The sequence below is a fragment of the Oncorhynchus gorbuscha genome, linkage group LG09 (genome assembly GCF_021184085.1).
Source record: "Oncorhynchus gorbuscha isolate QuinsamMale2020 ecotype Even-year linkage group LG09, OgorEven_v1.0, whole genome shotgun sequence".
Classification (NCBI taxonomy): domain Eukaryota; kingdom Metazoa; phylum Chordata; class Actinopteri; order Salmoniformes; family Salmonidae; genus Oncorhynchus; species Oncorhynchus gorbuscha.
Window position 1 is genome coordinate 61,983,490 of NC_060181.1, and position 20,521 is coordinate 62,004,010.

At 45.2% G+C, this 20,521-nt stretch overlaps 1 protein-coding gene across 3 annotated transcripts in view; it reads left to right on the forward strand.

Annotated features, from left to right (window-relative positions):
• The first annotated feature begins 237 nt into the window (after positions 1–237).
• The window catches only part of LOC124043913 (ATP-binding cassette sub-family C member 4-like), a 47,859-nt gene continuing 27,575 nt past the window's right edge, over positions 238–20,521 (forward strand). For 2 of the 3 annotated variants that reach the window (XM_046363060.1, XM_046363063.1), the window contains exons 1-20: positions 238–518; positions 1,069–1,179; positions 1,458–1,578; positions 1,756–1,980; positions 2,230–2,319; positions 2,407–2,570; positions 3,434–3,559; positions 4,707–4,956; positions 5,309–5,419; positions 5,770–5,859; positions 6,371–6,562; positions 6,708–6,802; positions 7,024–7,110; positions 7,241–7,337; positions 7,793–8,008; positions 11,043–11,174; positions 11,345–11,382; positions 11,716–11,816; positions 12,286–12,432; positions 20,404–20,483. In XM_046363060.1, coding sequence (XP_046219016.1) covers positions 445–518; positions 1,069–1,179; positions 1,458–1,578; positions 1,756–1,980; positions 2,230–2,319; positions 2,407–2,570; positions 3,434–3,559; positions 4,707–4,956; positions 5,309–5,419; positions 5,770–5,859; positions 6,371–6,562; positions 6,708–6,802; positions 7,024–7,110; positions 7,241–7,337; positions 7,793–8,008; positions 11,043–11,174; positions 11,345–11,382; positions 11,716–11,816; positions 12,286–12,432; positions 20,404–20,483 — 2,547 coding nt within the window. In that variant the 5' untranslated portion in view covers positions 238–444. Of the gene's footprint in view, positions 519–567; positions 703–1,068; positions 1,180–1,457; positions 1,579–1,755; positions 1,981–2,229; positions 2,320–2,406; positions 2,571–3,433; positions 3,560–4,706; positions 4,957–5,308; positions 5,420–5,769; positions 5,860–6,370; positions 6,563–6,707; positions 6,803–7,023; positions 7,111–7,240; positions 7,338–7,792; positions 8,009–11,042; positions 11,175–11,344; positions 11,383–11,715; positions 11,817–12,285; positions 12,433–20,403; positions 20,484–20,521 lie in introns of those variants that run through there. The other variant, XM_046363061.1, reaches the window with a different exon arrangement.

The window sequence follows — 20,521 nt, forward strand, 5'->3', positions numbered from 1 at the left end:
TTCTGGCATGCGTTAGCATTGGGAAGTCAGATAAAGCGTTTTTATCAAAAGCTATTACATTCACATGTAAAAACACGGAATTCTACTCATTAGTACACGTTATTAATCTATGTCGCGTTTGTTTTGAGCCGATTTCGCCGTCGTCCAGAACGGGGCACTCTGCTCCAAATTGAATGCAATCAACATAAACCCGGTTTACCGGGGGCATTAATCGAATCCCCTCAATGGCGGGGTGCGCGGTCGCACTGATGAAAACCGAGCCGCGGCTCTTATGCACAGTTCATTATCTAGCTTCACACGGGTCTCATTATCTGTGTCGATTGTAGGCTATGTGTTGCCGGTGAGAAAATAATCTATATTTTCTATTAAGTTTCCTTCTGTATTTAATGATATATTTTCAGCTACATACACAGGTTGTTTTCAGTCTACATTCACTGTCAGAGCATGGAACCTTTGCGGAAAGAGGCGAAGGATAATCCATCCGCTACAGCTAATCTTCTTTCCAAGATTTTCTTCTGGTAAGAACAGTACAGTAGCGGCAATGTTTGACAGCTATTGACAGACAAAGCCGAATAGGTTTTGACAGTTGCTATGAATGTTCAAGTGTGAATGACGCTTGCAAGTATCCCGACGTGTATCCTACCAGCTCGGTTGCCATAGCCTTCTAGAGCGCAAGGACACGGACGACTGCCGGTAGATAAGGTGCTGAGACAATGACCTCATCACTTCTTCTATGAAAGTTTAAAACAAAACTGTCAGTCCACAGGGCTGTTTGGTTTGATTGCTGCGAGTGTGCCTAAAGTAAACATTTACATTTGAACTGTATTATGGTACTTTGTTTATTCAGAACATGCATTCAAATGTGTATAAGTTTTAGGCCTTCTTTTTTTGAATGCATGTGTGAATAACAAAACATCCAACATACTGTTTGTTATCCTCTACCAGTATAATAATAATAATAATATATGCCATTTAGCAGACGCTTTTATCCAACTTACTCTGAACTTTACTTAACATATTTACTGTATACGTGTTCTGTACATAAACGCATACTTCCTTTGTCACCAGCTGGCTGAATCCTTTATTCCGTATCGGCTATAATCGGAGGCTAGAGGAACATGACATGTACAAAGTTCTCCCAGAGGATGGATCTGAGAGACTAGGAGAAGATTTACAGTGGTAAGTCACACCTTTTTATGCGCTCCCGAGTGGCACAGCGGGCTAGGACACTACAGTCCCTGGTTCTATTCCAGGCTGTATCACCAGGGTGGCGCACAATTGGCCCAGCGTCGTCTGGGTTGGAGCGGGGTAGGCCGTCATTGTGATAAGAATGTGTTCTTAACTAACTTGCCCAGTTAAATAAATGCAACCCGGACACATTCTGAGAGTTTGATGAATGCAGTACGTTGGATGCTGTGGCTGTTGTTTGAGTGTTATTACATTGCTATTGTCTGTAGGTACTGGGATCAAGAAGTACAGTGGGCTGCTAAGGACCTGCGAACACCCAGACTAACCAGAGTCCTCATTGCGTGCTATTGGAGGTCCTATTCTGTCATAGGAATATTTACTCTCATTGAGGTACCACAAACACTGTCTGCAGGCATATACTTACAATATTCACAGAGGAGCTTACCCATGAATGTGTAACTGGTGTGAAATGGCTAGCTAGTTAGTGATGTGTGCTCGTAGCATTTCACTCGGTGACGTCACCCTCTCTGAGACCTTGAAGTAGTTGTTTGTTTCCCCTCTCATCAGGAAATTATCAAAGTGATTCAGCCAGTACTTCTTGGGAAGCTCATCCGGTATTTTGAGAGCTATGACCCTGACAACATGGATGCTCTGTATGAGGCCTGTGGCTATGCTGCAGGCGTCTCCCTGTCCACCCTGGGTCTGGCTGCTCTGCACCACCTCTACTTCTACCACGTGCAGCGAGCCGGGATGAAGATCCGGGTGGCCATGTGTCACATGATCTATCGGAAGGTCAGTAACCTCCAGCTCTCAGATTAAAACCTATATAAACATGACCCCCAAGGTTTTTTTTTTTTCGTTTTTTTTTCTCCCCCCACCTTGTCTCGTCACTACGGAAACACTCTTAGCTATAATGACAGGTCATTCAGCTAGTCATCAGCGATCTTTTAAATATCTTTACAGTGCATGTTTATCACACGAGGCATGCAAATTGACTGTTGCGTGAATCTAAATACACACGGTCCTTTGATATCTCCAAAGGCCCTCTGTCTTAACAGCACAGCGCTGGGAAAAACCACCACTGGACAAATCGTCAACCTCTTATCCAACGACGTCAACAAGTTTGATGAGGTAGGCGCTGAAAAGACACATTCAAGATATTTGCGTATCAAATGACACTGCTCAATAGCATACAGCTCTTCTCCCATCCTTCCACAGGTCACTATCTTTTTGCACTTCCTCTGGGTGGGTCCTCTACAAGCAGCGGCTGTGATGGTGTTGTTATGGTATGAGATCGGCCCATCATGCCTTGCAGGAATGGCCGTCCTGGTCTTCCTGATGCCTATACAGACTCTGTTTGGTCGCCTGTTCTCCTCTTTCAGGTACTGTACCTGTACCATAATGTATCAATTCAAACTTTATTTGTCACGTGCTGAATACAACAAGTGTTGACCTTACTGTGAAATGCTTACTTACAAGCCCTTATCCAACAGTGCAGTTCAATAAGAGTTCAGAAAATATTTACCAAATAAACTAAAGTTTTAAAAAAATATTTAAAAAATAACCCAATAAAATAACAATAACGAAGCTATATACAGAGGGTACCGGTACCGAGTCAGTGTGTGGGGGTACAGGTTATAGTCGAGGTAATTTGTACATGTAGGTAGGGGTGAAGTGATTGTGCATAGATAATTAACAGTGAGTAGCAGCAGTGTGAAAACAAATGGGGGTGGTGTGGGTGTGTGAACCAGTTTTGCTTTGACGTTGTAAGTCGCTACGCGTGTCACGTGTGGATACCTTGGCACTGTGAAATAATGCTGGTGGAAAGACTTTGATGCCTTTTTGCTTTCATGCCAAGGGTTTTACAAACCTGTCTGGTTTATTACTCTACCCATGGGTGTGGTGTCCTGTTAGTCTGCTACAGTACTTGTTCCAGATGGGTTATTACTGTAAGCCCAGGTCTCTTCATTTAAGTGTAGATCAAGTGAGCTTTTGACCCCAGATGCTTCCTCTAGGCTGCGACATAGCCATGCCTCCTGACCGATCTACAAGGGTGATTCATAAATATGGCCCAGTTTGACCAAGCTTTAGTTTAAATACCAGCTGAAACTCTAAAATGAAAGTCAAAGTGATGAATGAAACATGAGTGTAAAATGAAACCCCCCCCCCCTGTCATCTGCTGAATGGCAAACATCGCACTGACTCAAATGCCTCGATAAAGTGATTTGTCTCTTACAATGTTTAGGGGCACAACCGCAGCCTTGACAGACAACAGAATACGCACGATGAACGAAGTGGTCTCTGGGATCCGGATCATCAAGATGTATGCCTGGGAGAAGCCTTTTGCAGCTCTGGTAGATGAAGTCAGAAGGTGAATTATATTTGATTGACTTATTTTGTGTTTGATTTCCCCGGTTTACGACGATTGCGTCTGAATTGTATAGCTTGGAAGTCATCTTTTAACTATTCAAACTCGTATCGGAACAGTTCTACCGTTTCCCAGTGCCAAATCAACCCGATTTTGCAATATGCATTTGAAAGTGGATACTATCCCAACGCACAGTATTTCCACATGTTGAAGTTTGTGAGAATGGCGAAGAACGAAGAGCGTCGAAGCACGAGGCTCGACTTCTTTTGTGTTTTAGTCCCATGGCTACTACGCTCTAACAGTAACAGCAAGACACCAATCTGTACGCATGTGCAGATCCTGTGTGAGAGCGAAGTCTTGCGTCGTGCTTATCTCATTATCCTGCGGGGCCGCTTTTGGCATCGTCATTTCGCTGAGTCTACCCTTAGGTCAGTCATAGTTAGCCTGGCCAGGCATGAGGACCCGAGCTAGTCAGAACCTGACAGTGTCCCGAGTTTGACTTTAAACGTGTTAGGTTAGTGTTTCTCAATCCTGGTCCTGGAGACTCAAAGGAACGCACATTTTTGTTTCCCCTCGCTGAGATGTTGCATGCATAAACCAATGCTTGCGTGCCACTCATGGACAGTGCCGTCCGGCACCCGATTGCTAGGAGACATGATGAGGTTAGCTGATACGTAAAATACCTATTCTGTCATGCGCCAGAAACATCCGAGCAGAGGAACACAACCTTAGTTTTTTTCTGCTGTAGAACTACACACCTGGTTCTACTAATCAAGGGTTTGTTGAGTTTATTACTGGAATCGGGTGTGTAGTGCCAGGATTGAAAGAAAACAAAACACTGTCAGATACCTAAATTAAAGACCTCTTATACCACACACAAGTACTCTCTTCATTCAACAGAATGTCATCTACTGCCTCCACTCTCCCCACCACAACCTTAGTCCCCCTATTCTAAGAGGGAACGTTAGACATGATCAACACGTTTGTTCTAATGTTATACTGTAGGCTAAAACTCAAGAGGTCAACATCAGATTACATCAGATTTGTGACCTAGCAGCCTTCGGCTCCTTAGGCATGGAACTCACAGTACTGTAATATCTTTGTAGCAAAACAAACATCTGAAAACCTCTCCCTCTCCTTGTACTTTCAGGAAGGAGATCTCCAAGATCATGAAGAGCTCTTACCTGAGAGGCCTCAACATGGCCTCCTTCTTTGTGGCCAGCAAGATCATCGTCTTCATCACCTTCACTGTCTATGTGTTGATGGGGAACAGGATCTCTGCCAGCCGGGTATTTGTGGCCGTTTCTCTGTACGGGGCTGTGAGACTCACCGTCACCCTCTTCTTCCCCAATGCCGTAGAGAAGGTCTCTGAGGCTCTCATCAGCATCCGCAGGATCAAGGTAAACGCTCCTGGATTATATTTCCCTTAGCTGTAGATCTAGTGGTCAGCTTCCTCTTCACCCAATCCTAGCGTTAACAGTTAGTAGGGGAAATGCAAAACTGACCCACGATCAGCGTCTCAGGGCAACGTCACACTACACTAAAGTAAATGCACACAGGAATTAACTAGGTACAGCTGGTAAAGTTGAACATGATACTGCTGTGATTGGACACCTGTAGGCTAGAGTACATCATTATCTGATGCTCTTATATTCCATTCAATGCAGTGGTGCAAGGTTTATTATGTGCCTAAAATGTGTCTGGCCGATCGGCTCAATTCAGGGTTTTCTTCTTCTTCTTTTTTTCTCACAGAATTTTCTTATGCTGGAGGAAGTTGGTTCGGCGCAGGATCTTGGACTCCCTGTGGCAGAGAAGAAGGACTGTATGGTGGAAATAAAGGATTTAATCTGCTTCTGGAACAAGGTGGGGAAGCCTATTTCAGCATGGTTGTTTTGACCAAGACTCGAGCTCCTTTGGCATCACTCGGAAATAGTGCATGTACAAGCCTGCACCGGGGCTTGATACCATGCTCCCATCTGTTATTTACACTCTAAGCCAACCATTACAACCCTCCTAGAAAACCGCTAGCTTATCTCTTCAGTAAGGAGAATTGACCTTAGATCTCAGGAAGGTGATGTCATGACGCAAATGACCAAGCAGTGTCTGCCTTGCTCCGTTGTACGTAGGCCTGACCTTCAATCTGTATGTGTACAGTAGCCTATATACTGCAAGGATGTTGTTCACCCACTCATGTTCCTCTGTGGTCTCAACAGGCACTAGACTCTCCGACGCTGCAGAACCTGTCTTTCACTTTGAGGTCAGAGCAACTCCTGGCTGTCATTGGACCAGTCGGGGCTGGAAAGGTCTGCCTTTTTTGTACTGTGAAAAGCTCACTACAAGTTAGAGATGAAGATGCATACCGTATGTGTTACAGGGCATATGGGGTAGTATTACTCAAAAACCTGAGAATATATCAATGATTATAAGAGCGAGGGTATTACCTTGCCTGTGTTTTTGTTCTTGACAGCTGGCTATGCTGAAAGCTTGACCTTAATCTTCATTAAACCCTTACATGAGCAGTATGCCACTGCATTCCTTAATCGAATTACAATTTACTTTCTAATCTTACTCTACACCTGGTAGTTGTACTGCTTAATGCCATATCTTAACTTCTGAGAGGCCCACGCAGAATGTTGCTGCTCTCCACTGTTGCAGGAATGAAAGGCAATTGAGGAGCAATAATATTCTGTGTTGCGAGCCTCTCATTTCTTTATCCAAGTATTATTTTTTGCACTGTCCCGGTTATCTCAATTGTGGGATGTGCATATCACCCTCTTTTTCTACATGTCTTTAATAACTTATCTCATATCTTAGTCCTCTCTACTCAGCACCATCCTGGGGGAGCTGACCCCGGATAAGGGCGTGGTCAAGTTCAAAGGCGAACTGACCTATGCATCCCAGCAGCCCTGGATTTTCCCAGGGACCATCAGGAGTAACATCCTGTTTGGCAAAGCGCTCCACCCTCAGAAGTATGAGAGGGTCCTCCGAGCCTGCGCCCTCAAGAGAGTAAGACTCTCATTGACAAATATCTACCGTCTGAATCGTTGCCTGTCTAGATGCAATATATCACGATAGACGTTCCGTGCACTGTGTGAATGTGATTGATTCCCCGTGATAAGTGTCGTAGTCTGCTACTGTTTTGTATGTGTAGGACATGGAGCTGCTGCCTGATGGGGACCTGGAGGTGATAGGGGACAGAGGAACCACCCTCAGCGGGGGACAGAAGGCCCGGGTCAGCCTGGCCAGGTACGTCTCTCTCTCTCTGTCCAACAGCAGTAGTGGAACACATCCACTTTATATTACAAATTGGGCCAAGCGTTTTCCCGAGCCAGGTCATAGGGTCAGGAAAACGGATTTTTGCTGTAATTATAACATGTGTTGTTTTACGTGAAACTTGTATTATAGCTGTGTGTCATTGGTTAAAGTGAATGAAGCTGTGTGTGTGTGTGTGTGTCCTTCCATCCCAGAGCAGTGTACCAGGATGCTGATATCTACCTGCTGGATGACCCTCTCAGTGCTGTGGATGCTGAGGTGGGGAAACACCTCTTTGAGCAGTAAGTCCTTGAGCAGCTGGAAGCATTCCCACTAGCACAGCATCGCTCCCGCATGCATTTGGAATACTTTGACGAAACCAGTAAGCTATTTCTACCTGTTTGTTGTGCTGCTATATGTCTACCTGCCTAGGTGTATCTGTGGCCTGTTGCGGAAGAAGCCGCGCATCCTTGTCACCCACCAGCTGCAGTACCTGAAGGCTGCAGACCAGATCCTAGTTCTGAAGGAAGTGAGTGTGTCTGTGTGTATGCGTACGGGTGGCTCAAATGCTGTACCATACCATCTCTATTCATGGGTTGCACATTTAGTCACTATTGTTTTTTTGTTTTTGTTTTTTTTACATTTAAGGATGACTCCCGGCTGAGAGTTGTACTCGGTGCATATCAATGTCATCGTGTTTTCAGGCCACTAGTGTAATTTAGACGAAACAGTCATAAGCCCATGTTCAGAATGGCTGGGCATCTCTGGACTGGCTGGACAAGCATTTCGCTACACTCGCATTAACATCTGCTAACCATGTGTATGTGTGACAAATAACACTTGATTTGACTTTTGGGCACCAACATGGCTGCGGTGTCTGTAGAACATTCATAACAGTGGCAGTGACGTGGAGGAGGTAAAACCATGAATAGCACAACTTGGTAAACACACCTCAGGGGGCTGACCTAAGAACTTTCTTTCTAGGGTCACATGGTGGCGCGGGGTACGTTCACGGAACTCCAGGGCTCTGGATTAGACTTCACCTCGCTGCTGAAAAAGGATGAGGAGGACGAGGAGGAGGGGAAGGGGGAGCCTGCCCCAGGCACACTCACCGGCTCCCCACACACCCTATCCCAGAGCTCTATGCCCTCCCTCTCCTCCTCCATGCATTCTGTGATGGAGGGAGTGGACCAACCAGAGGTGGGTAACAGTGTAGTAACACCCTCCCTCCACACATTTCTGTCTGATCCCCTGGGAGAGCACACACCTTCCTATTCTGTCTTGTTTGTCAGAAGAATGACAGGGGATCATATCTGAGGTAGCATCCCAAATGGCAGCCTATTCCCTATTTGGTGCACTACTTTTGACCAAAGCCCATACTTTTGACCATTGCTCATGGTCCAGCCTCTTCGCTGAGGCACCTGGGAGTCCTATCGGAGAGAAGGAAATGAAGAACCTGATTGAGAGGCAGACGTGGAGGCATCTTAGTGAGATTGAGATGCCTCCATTGCCAAGCATGCTACTCGAAAAATGTTCAAACATTGAACAAATTGACGAATTGAGAGCGAGGATCTCCTTCCAGAGGGACATCCGATTTGGCCTTCCTCCTACATCCAAATGGATTATATACAACCAGCAGGGTTTACAGTACATTGAGCAAATTAGGAAGCTGACTTTCTGGCAAGAACAAAGGTGGTGGCATCTGCTGTATTACCAATAACAGGTGGTGTGATGGGAAAACATACAGGAACTTGCAAGCTTCTCCACGGTTTTGTATAGATAATCCCGCCTTCAAACGCAGACTTGAGGGAAGTTCTGGTGGTCGTGTCTGTTTTAAAATGCTGGTCTGACCGGTCAGAATCCATGCGCCATGACTGTTTTGATCACATGGACTGGAATATGTTCCGGGGTGCCTCTGGGGACTAAATCAATGAATAGTCACTATAATCAATGAACAGAGTCTCCGGATTCATAGGAAAAAATGCATAGATATGATACCGATGGTTTCTTTCAAAAAAACGTGGCTTGATGGCAACCTTGTAGGGGGAAAAGGAGAGCAATGCTGCTCATGAACACGACAAGGAGACCGGGGACCATTGCATGTATAAATAGTACAAATATGGCCTATGTCGATCGAACAAGATGGAGAGACACAAGTATAGGGACAAAGTGGAGGAGCGATTCAGCGGGTCGGACATGAGGCGTATGTGGCAGGAGCGTCTAATGATCATGAACGCCGCCCTAACGCATGAACTAAACGCCTCCCGCATCGAGCATAACGGCTCTGAACTGCCGAGGAGAGCCCCCGAGGACAACGAGGGGTACGTCCTCACAGTCTCCACAGAGGATGTATGGAAGTGTTAACCCTCGCAAGGCTGCCAGCCTAAATGGTATTCCTAGCTGCGGCATCAGAGTATGTGCAGACCAGCTAGCTGTTGTGTTTTCTGAAAAATTCTCTCTGTAGTTCAGGCTATCATCCCCACCTTCTTCAAGATGTCCACTATCATGCCCAAGAAAGAGAAAGTAACTGAACTGAATTAATACTGACCCGTTGCAATCATTTCTGTCGTCATGAAGTGCTTTAAGAGGCTAGTCAAAGACCACATCACCTCCTCCCTCCCAGACACACTCAACCCTCTCTCTGACAGATCCACAGACAGTGCAATCACCATTACACTGCCTTTACCCACCCGGACAAAAGGAATGGATGTGTGAGGACGCTTTTCATCGACTATACCTCGGCCTTCAATACAATAGTGCCCTCTAAGCTCCTCACAAAGCTCACAACCCTGGGACTGAACTCCTTCCTATGCAACTGGGTCCTGGACTTCCTGATGGGCTGCCCCCAGGCAGTGAAGGCTGGCAGCATTACCTCCTCCACACTGATCCTCAACATGGGGGCCCCACAAGGGTGCGTCCTCAGTCCCCCTCTTGTACTCCCTGTATAACCAAGACTGCGTAGCCTCACAGTTCCAATTCCAAGTTTGCTGACCACACAACGGTAGTAGGCATGATCACCAACAACAACTAGAAGGCTACAGAGGAGTTAGGCACTCTGACGACATGGTGCCAGGTAAACAACCTCTCCCTCAACATCAGCAAAACAAAGGAGCTGATTGTTGCCATCAGGAGGAAACAGGTTGGACACGCCCCCATTCTCATCAATGGGGCCACTGTGGAGACCGTCAAAAACCTTCAAGTTCCTGTCCATACCCATCTCCGAGCTGAAATGGTCAAACCACAGACACCATGGTGAAGAAGGCACGGCAGTGACTTGGCCTGTCCCCGAGGGCCCACAGTGTTCTACAGGAGCACCATCGAGAACATACTGTCGGGCTGCATTACGGCCTGGTACGGCAACTCCACTGCCACTGACCGCAAGACTCTACAGAGGGTGGTAATGCTCAGCCGAACGCACCTTTCACAGGAAGGCCAAGAAGATCATCAAGGACCTCAGCCACCCGAGCCACAGCCTGTTCTCTCCGCTTCCATCACTCAGACGCAGGCAGTATAGGAGTATCATGGCAAGCTGTCAGACTGGCCAATAGCTTCTACCCCCAGACCATCAGGCTGCTGAATAGCCACGAGACAGCTACCTGCTTCCCGTCCCCCTCCTTCCCCCTGACTTCCTACCCCTCATTCACTTCTTTTCTTTTACCTCCACTGTTGGAGCTCGGAGCATAAGAATTTCACTGTACCCTGCGACTACATCTGATACCCTGTGACTAAAACTCATCGAATCTGCTGTAGTTAAAACATTTGTCTGCTGCTTCCTCTTTTCTCCCACTAGAGAGCAGTAGATGGTTTCACTTGCTCTACCATCAGTGGGCCGACATCAGGGTTCCTCAACTGGCGGGCAGTCTTGGCCCGCGGGTAGTTTTATTTGGCCTCCCAAAAATAAAAAATAAAGTAACATTTTTGTTGGACATAACAGGCTGTAAAAACACCAGCAAATCAGCTCCAAGGGATTTTAGTTCCAAAGTATTCCCACGCATAATAGAGATCTATGTGATACATTTGTAAGCGAAGAAAGGTTTGAAATTGTTTCAGTCAAATATTGTAACTTGTTCATCTTCTTGCGGTCAATTTGCGGTCTACAAGTTATTTCCAATTATGTTCTGGTCCCCTGATCATCTGCTCAAGAAATTGTCACTCGGCTGAGTCTTTTTGATTGTTACTCTGTAGATGTCGTCCAGGAATAATCATTTGCTTGACTATTTGTGTGTGTTTTTAGCCCGTGCAACACGTGTTGGAGGAGAGTCGTTCAGAGGGAACCATCGGTCTCCATCTTTATCTGAAGTACTTCAGAGCAGGTGCTAACGTCCTGGTTCTCCTGGCCCTAGTTTTCCTTAACCTGCTGGCACATGTGAGTGGCTTTTACACTACAACACAGTGAAGGTATTTTAATGTAGCAATAAAACAAAAATCACAAGTTGGCTATTGAACATTTTCTAACATACTGTAGGAGATCAATGTGATTGTACGGAATAATGTGGAATGTAGAACTAATGTGCTTTTTCATTATATATTTTCAAGATCACATATATTCTACAGGATTGGTGGCTTGCTTACTGGTGAGAAATTCAATGTTTTGATTCCGTTAATACCTAAGTTCAGTTGCTGAATTTGTCCCCAAAAATGATATTGAGTTAACATCATAACCTGTTTGCTTACAAATGAATGAAATAATTGGTCAGAACCGTTTGAGCGCTCGTGGTTGATTTGGTCTTATGAAATACCATTGTTTTTATGATCCCGATCGATGGCGTTTTTGTTGACTTTGATGTGTTGCTGTTCAAGCTGACCTTTTATCCCAGGTTAGGAACATATTGCTTTGTACCCTGCCTCCAGATTTCTGCTTTCTTCTATTGATGACTTTGTGGCTTTGATTCCTCTGTGCCGAGCAGGGCCTCTAAACAGGAGCATCTCAATGTGACGGAGCCCATCCACAATGGCAGCAGTGCCACTCAGCAGCTGGACCTTGACCTTTACTTGGGTGTTTACGCAGGTGAGGCACAATGAGCTCAGCTCCCTTTGTCTGCCACTGAGGCTCCGCACAACCCAGCCATTCACTGAACACATCCCCGGGCTTTGGCTAGAGCCCAAGGCCTTCAAGGCCCAGTGTCTGTACTCTGTTTGTACGGGCCTCAGCTGCTAGGGAAGATAGGAGTGTTTTTCTTGTCTTCAAGAGTTGGATTGCTCTTAGGTCTGATGCGATTGTCTTCCCATGACTCCCTCGCCTCTTCAGTTTTCCCCTCAGCCTGTGTTCGCAATCACTATTGGCAGCTCAGCCTTCAAGAATAAAAAAGTGAATCACTGAGGGAGAGATTGTAGTGGAATCTAGCCCCATTTGGAGTTTTCAGTTCCAACAATGGTGCAGTGAAGTGAACAGTTGACCGGCTTGGAGAGGGGGAAAGTACTAATGTACTCTCCCGATGTATTTGTATCTTTTTGTACCCTGTTCTGTTTGTGTATAGGTTTAACAGGGGCCACCATCGTATTTGGCTTCCTGCGTAGTCTTGTGTTCTTCAACGTCCTGGTGAACTCAGCCCAGACCCTCCACAACCGCATGTTCACCGCCATCCTCCGCACCCCTGTCCGCTTCTTCGACATCAATCCCATTGGTAAGGGGCCCAGCCATCTCCATGTGTACATTTCTTCAAGGACACACAGTATAACCACATGCGTTTTTTTAACCACAGCGGGCCAGTTAATGTTTTAAGGCGAGATGCCATCCTCACCTGTTTAGTGTCAAAAGTACAGTCGGTTTGCTTACATTTGAGTCCTCTTAAATCACCATTCTGCCCACTAGAGTGCAGACTATTCCTGGGACATATCAGTTTCTGCAGTGGCTTACATATACAGTAGGCTAGATGCTCACCTATGTCTGTCCCCGCTTTACAACGGCTCTCCACTGAGGTAAACACAAAAACAGCTTTTAGACAATTGATTCATATCTGTTTTAAAATTCCAAATGTTTGATTTGTCTCAGAAATCAAATACATGCACTATTCTTAGTAATATTGTGTTATTAATAAAAATCTAAAGAAATCATTCACGTAGTAATATACCTGCTAGATATGGTTACACTTCCTGGGTGACTATCACAGGGTTATCTGGACTTTAAAGAGACACTTGTTAGTTATATGGGTGCTGTTTAGGGTTTAAGGACAATGCTGTCTATTTGGAACATCCCAGAGTTGATTTTTGTTTCCAAGAACTGCTTCATATAAACTGTAATCATAAAACCAATCGCCCAAGAGTTAAATTGTGAGTCAAAATGCATGTGAAATAAGTCTGTGCTTAGGTGTGACGTCTTTTGAAATGACTGAGGAGAGGGTTATCTATTAACCGTGAGCGCGAACCAAAAAGCAAACAATGATATTGAATGAATACTGTTTGCTCTAGGTCTTGGACAGAGTCTGGTATTTGAACGACAGAGCTGAGCAAATACAAGGCCAGTTGAACTGTATCAGAAATCTTTGTTTATTTAATTAGCTTTGTAGGCTGTAGCTGTTTGGACAGAGTGGAGTGGGCAGATGGACATGATTTTAAAACACCACAACTAAGATGACCCACTCTAAAGGACACTTCCTCCTTATCTTCATGTAAACAAGGCTGCTTCACAATATGGCTCCGTTAAAAAGATTGTTTCAACAAGTCTACCTGAAATTGTTCAAATTGATTCTTCATCTGAAAGTTGTTGATGTTTCTGTGGTAAATATATATTTTCACATTTCCCTTTTTTCATTCATAATCCAGGTCAGATATCATGGGCCACTTTGATAACTACCCTTTTCCTATGCCATTGTTCACCTGTCGGCACATAATTCCTCGGGCTAATCTCGCCATAGTGACATGCATGTACAGCACAATCAGCACGGTTGGGCATTTTCAGCATGAAGGAAACTTATCAGTAGAATGAGTCATCATAAGATGGTAGCAAAACTACATGTATGATTTCAGGGTGCTTTTTTTGGTAGCGTTGTGGTTTCCGCATTAGAAGTGTGTAGTGGGGCGATGCAGGTTTCTTTAGGACGTTGCGTTTGGAGCAAACAGTGTGGGGTCTTAATCTTTGGGTTTTGTTTTTGCTGCCGCCGTCCTTTTGTCTGCTCGTCTACCTGACAGCTTACCTGGGCGTGTACCTCCCTGGTAATCTACACATAGGAGGAGCACAAACAGTTTGAATAATGTAATCATCTGTTCAATAGTGCAGTGAAGGGGAAGCTTAACAGATGCTGCTATCTGATTGCCGTTGTGTTGCTATCAGTAACCATTGATGGACCGGTCCAATCCTTCCAGCCTCACAGCCCTAGACTGGAAAACACTCCAGTATGTCTGACTGGATTCAGATCAGACACAACCTTTTTCTATTAGAATATAGGTATATAGGTTCTCCTGTGGTCTTGCACCCCCCCCGCTAAAAAAAAATGCTATTGACAACCTATCAAACCACCACAACATATCTCTGCCTTTTTGAATGTCATTTCTAAGGTTTGTCTTCATCTGTTTATGAAGTCTTCTGAATCATGCTGTACTTTTCTCATGCTGTAATTGTGAAGCAGGTACTCCCCTTGAATTAATAGAACAGACGATAGACAGAGCTATTGTCATCGGGGGTATTGTCAGCGCTGGTATTGCTGTGTCTCTCGCTGTTGTTTTCTCTCCCAGACTTGGTCTGTGTGACTTTCCCTTGTGTTGCCAACAAAGTGTGAGTGATGCCGGCGTTGTTAAGGATTTGACAACTGTTTACACTTGTAAGTGATGTGTGCTGCTGCTGTGTTTGATATGCTGTTGGCTGACATACCGTCTTACTGGGAGTTAAACATTACCACTGCACAGAAGTCTGTCTTGCGATAGATGTGGTTTGTATAACAATTGAACTAATCAATGGCGGATTATGATTGATGGATAGCTATTGTAGCTCTGCAATACTGCTTGGCTAAATGACTTGGTCGGACTTTTTTCGTATTGTACAAAGTTATTGGATTGTTTGACAATCTTACGATGTCTCGATGGATTTAGTCGGTTATGATGCATAAAGCGACATTTGAACTTTCACCGAACGTCCAGATATAACACGCTAGATTTGTTTTTCCAATATGATACTTATGAACATGTTTTGTGATTATTCTTTTTTTAAATCACTGCTCAACCTGATCTGTTCCATTGAAATCAGCATCATAGAGCAGTGGATGTGTTGAGCTGATGTTGATCCCTTTAATTTAGTGTCGTTGAGTGGGCTAACGTCCCCCCCCCCTCGCCCTGGCCGATCAGCACAGTTCCATAGTGAGGTACCAACGGTCATCACTCACACGTACATGCATTCAGGCAACACGCACTCATGTAAATATACACACACACACACACACACACACACACACACACACACACACACACACACACACACACACACACACACACACACACACACACACACACACACACACACACACACACACACACACACACACACACACACACACACACACACACACACACACACACACACTCCCCTTTTAACCTCTACCCTCACTTATCAAGATAGTTCACCTCAGCGCCAGGTGTCAGTGTCTGTTGACACAGGGAAGCGTCAATACAATGTCTATGTAACGACGGGACGATCTAATTGTGTCTACGGAGGCAATGTTTTTAATGTCTATATTTGTGGCTCCAGTATTGGTGTATGAGAGAAGTGGTGAAAGTGCTGCAGAGAGGACGATGATATCGGAGTGTGCAAATTGAATGTGGAGATGGAGCCATGTGTGTGTGTGTGTGCAGTGTGGCTGATATAGCTCCCCTTCGCTCACCACTTCCACTATTTAATTGCATGAAAGGGAAGTGGAGGAGATTGCAGGACCCTGGCGGTGTGAGCGGAGAGAATGGATTTAGAATGTATTAGTATTGGCAGCAAGGTGCCGGCGGTGGGGTGGGGAGGTGGCCCCGGCCCCCAGGCCTCTGGGCCTTTGCAAGAGTTCAGGTGAGTTGTAGCCCACCACCTCAGCAGCCTCCAGCCCCAACAGCAGTCAGCCCGCTCCCCAATTCCCCTGCATTATCGCTTCCGCCTCAGTGAAAGGCCGGCCCAACAGCAGCGGGGCCCACACATGGAGTGGCTCATAGTGGCCCCCTTATCTAGATGTTTACAGGGAACAGCGATTTGCCACACGCCCTGCTCCAGCTCCAGACCCCACTGTTCCACTGCTTCAACTCTGATCGGAGAGCCCTGCCCGCCTAATGTCTCCACCCAAGGGGCCGCTACCTCGGTCGGAAAGGCCTGACATTTCGCGAAGCCCCCCCAAAAAAAAAAGGGGTGCAAATCACCCCTGGAGACTAACTCCATGAGAAATGGTTTGATATTAATGCTGCTGATATCCTGAAGTGTCTATCCCCCTCCACCACACAATAGGTGATATTGTTGACAGGAACCAGTCGTGATTGACGCTATTGTTCCGGACCTGTCTTACCTCATAGGCATTTCCATGCACTGAATGTCTTTGTGTGACTGTATCCCTGAAATGGATCTTACCTATAGTTTGTGGAGGGATGTCAACTGTATCACAGTTGAAAAGGCGAGCTGCTAGTAAAACAGCTGATTGGCTCTGTGATGCTCTCTGGCGTGTTCCCCCTGAAACCATGGTATGATGTAACTCGGGGTAATGTATCCTTTTTCTGTACGCTTTGTCTGCAGGATTCACATGGATTTAGGTCATCTATGGCTTAGACAGTAACATTATACATGCATTATGGGCTCTTCCACAAACACAGTTTGACAAATAATTCACCCCCCTCCTGTTTCCAGAAGAAAGCAGAGAGAGACTAGGAAAATAACAGTCAGCCGCGTTACTTCCCCCTTGGCTTGAGCCCTCCCCTCAGGAAGTCTGCATGCTAAAGGGCCACTCACACTGTGAATAAGATTAGTCTGCCTCCAAGTGTACAACATGCTTACGCCACTTGACTTTGAATCAGCGCTGATTTGGAAGCATTGCTGGGTTGTAAGGGGGAATAATGCTCCGGCTGAGTTTATGCAATGGCTGTTATGAAAAGCCCTGGCCTCGTCTGCATGCATGTTTTTAGGCGGGAGCCGGGGAGCGGGGCGCGGCAGCGGTGGTTTTGGATAAAGCTGTAAGCTGCTTACGGCCGTGGAGAGAAGTGATTACAGGCCCACCACCATGGGACCCTCTGGGAGCCACCGAGACAACTTTTAGGTCACCTCCACATCCTGCCAAACCTCCCCTCCATTCTCCCTGCCTTCCTATAGTCAGCTCATACCCTCCTGGCTGCTCTAACTGAGATGGCAGTGTGTTTTTAGAGAATGAAGCTCACTACAGGGAGCCGAGGCCCTGAATATTAGAGGCCTGCCTAGCGTACTCCGTTTATGAACCAGATACTACTACGCGGGCTGTTGCAGTGACTGTATTACCGCCACACCGGCGGTCACAAGTCACGATGGCAGTCAAATTCCACATGACTGTTTAGTCACGGTAATTAGGCATCTCCAAGCTCTGATGCTGCTGCTGGTCATTAGTGGCCTACCAAACTTGCAAACTATACTCCATATAGCCTACCTGGGTGGCATGAAAATATACCAGAGGGAAAGGCGTCCCCCATTCGCTATTTAAGTTAATAGATGACATGTTTTTTTCAGCTGCCCCCGTTTCGTTACAGGTGCATGATAGTGGTCCATTCTAAATCAAAACAAATGTCACATATATTATTTAGTATATGTGAAGATTAAATCAAGAATAATCTGATGGTTGACAATATTAGCCTATCACTTGTGAATGGTGCCCAGCATACCTTTTTTATTGTGACTTGTCCTAATCATGGTCACACACCTCATGTAGCCTAGCCCATAGGCCTATATGTTTTAATAAGGTTTATATCACAACTAAAGTGGCCAAATAACTTCTTTAAAATTAAGCACATTAATGCGCTTTACAAAGTGTGTGTGTGTGTGTGTGTGTGTGTGTGTGTGTGTGTGTGTGTGTGTGTGTGTGTGTGTGTGTGTGTGTGTGTGTGTGTGTGTGTGTGTGTGTGTGTGTGTGTGTGTGTGTGTGTGTGTGTGTGTGTGTAAGCAGGGGTGAATTTCAAGTTTGGGGAAGGTAATTTTCACCATTAAAAATGCACCTTTTGTATAATAAAAGCATTACATGCATAATTGCATTTGCGTTCACTTTTGATAATGGTGTTTTCCACTAATGGAACATACCGTACTACCATGTGTGCATTGCTGCTCTTATAATGTGAAGAAATACCCTAATCAGCACTTTAAGATAAACGTTCTGATCTGTTGCGTCAGCCACATTGCATAAAAACTGTTTTGATGCTGGTGGTTGTATTCATTTGGGATCGATCGCATCCCGCAACTGACCCAGACCTATGTTTGGAATATTTATTTCTTGCATAGAATAGGTCGACTTTTGTACTATGGGGGATAGTAGATTGACATTGGCTTGTGCTTTTGCTGTTCGTTAGGCCTACTCATCTTGTTGGCTGACAAAGTAAATGTGAACAGTTTTTCCAATTTCTTCAATATTCACCTCGGGAATTGGATAAGGACGTGTGCAGTTGCGTCCCTGATGTGTCGGTGTTAACTTGTAGCCTGTGAGAGAACCAATCACCTGACAGAGAGCCGTGTGAGAGAGACGCTTTGGATTGCGCAGCACACTCCAGGAGAAGGGCACAACACAGCATTCTGGGCCGCAAAAGGCATGGATCTTTTTTTAGGGTGCATTACGGTCACAAAGGGGATGCCACCATGAAATTTGAGGCATTATGTGCTTGTCAAATTGTGAATGAGAGACCATTGGCGTGTGTACAGCCTGCGCAAAAAACAAAAAATAAAGCAGAGCTCATGACTTTCAACTTTTTTCAAATCATCATTAGTCTCATCATGCAGCCTTACAATGTCTTAAAAATAAACACATAGCCAACAACAGCGCATTGGAGTTCCTGTTTCTTTGTTAACCGCTCGACACAGAATAGCCACATACGCACTCGCTCAAATCTCTTGGAGAAAATATTTAGATTTTATTCAGCTTTGTTCAATTGTGTTCTTCATACTATAAAATAATGCCACGGAATTCTAAGCTAATCTTGTCTGCTAAATGGACTAGCCGTTTGGCATAGCCACTTCAGGACCTAACATAAGGACAACTCAGAGTATGCTATTATTTTCTTCTGAAATGGACTACTTCTGAAAAGGTACTTCATATCATGCTTCTTTAGACATGTCTAAAATAATGAATTTGTGAATGTAGAGGCTATATTACATGGATTTATTATGCTTTCTAAAATGGCTTGTAGGCTATGTGTGGAAGCTAGGAGATGCTACATGTGTTTATGTTAATTAATGGTCAATTACCGTGAGACCGACCAGTTATTTGCTTGACGATCACCGGCTGATGAAACGTTGTGACCGCCACAGCCCTAGTGGTGGCCTGACATATATTGAGTGGGTTGTTAAGGTGAGTCATTCTGACTCTTATCTTGAAGTCAAAAGGGATGACGATCACCGTGCCGTCTGTTTAGTGTCCTTCCGCCTATTTAAGTGACCCTACATGGTGCTGAACAGCATCCGGCCACACGGTCCAGTCTGAAGTATCCTTTCTCCAAGCCAAGAGATATGAGAAGCTCTCCTTTCTGTCCTGCCAGCCTCTCTGCCCATGGCTTTGGGATTAGCTATGACTGGGCCTTACAGTAAACTGTGTGCGCTTGTGTGCATGCAGCTGGAGTGTAATCTTATGTGCTCGGGGATCAGGCTGGGGAGCAAAGTTTGTAAAGGACACATAATAAAGGGAGGCAGGAACACCTGCAGAGCCCCGCTCCCTCCCGCTCAAGAATAATGAACACCTGAGCAGATTGGACGCAACTCAATTAACGTCATTGACTCTGGCAGTCAGGACAGAGAGGCAGGTATGGCGGTTCTGTCTCCCCTTTGTTCCCAAACAAAAGGGTCCCCAACGTATTCCGTTTAGAGTAGGGCAGGCTTTATGCAACCCAGACCAAATAATGATTCATTGTTTAATTTAGATAAGTCTCTCTATTTGTCCCATCTGATATCGCCCTCTCAAGGTGTATACATCATTATATTAATATAGAGGCCACCTAGGTAACGCATTTCATTTCGATAGAAGCAGAAACGGACTGTTGCAAAAGGAATCTAAAATATTGAGTAACGTCTTTACATTTGTGTGCAAAGTCTGCGAACAAATTAGTCCGCGGATTAGAAATATAATGTAGTTTTGTTCCTCCCAATGTACGACAAGCTGACTTAATGGTGTGATTCAACAGAAGTCGAAATGAGTCATGTGTTTGCACACCTCCCTGTGAATAGAATTCCTACTACTGTAAGTATTAGACAATGTCACATCAAGCTTTCCTAAGGTTTAACTGACATGAAACTCAAATAATCACACCAATTTATCATTTCTTTTTTTCTCTCAATGTTTTTTTTGAAAGCTAATGCTAATCAACATCACACGCCATAGTGAAACTAGATGCTACTACTTGACAGTACACACGTGGTGCAGAATACTCTTTGGTCCACATGTCTAATATGTAACTTCTGTGCTCCATCACCTGTTGTGACCCAGGAAGAATCCTCAACAGGTTCTCTAAGGACATTGGTTACCTGGACTCTCTGCTGCCCTGGACCTTTGTGGACTTTATCCAGGTGAGTCTCACCTCACTAGGTTCCTACTGCCTGCCTCT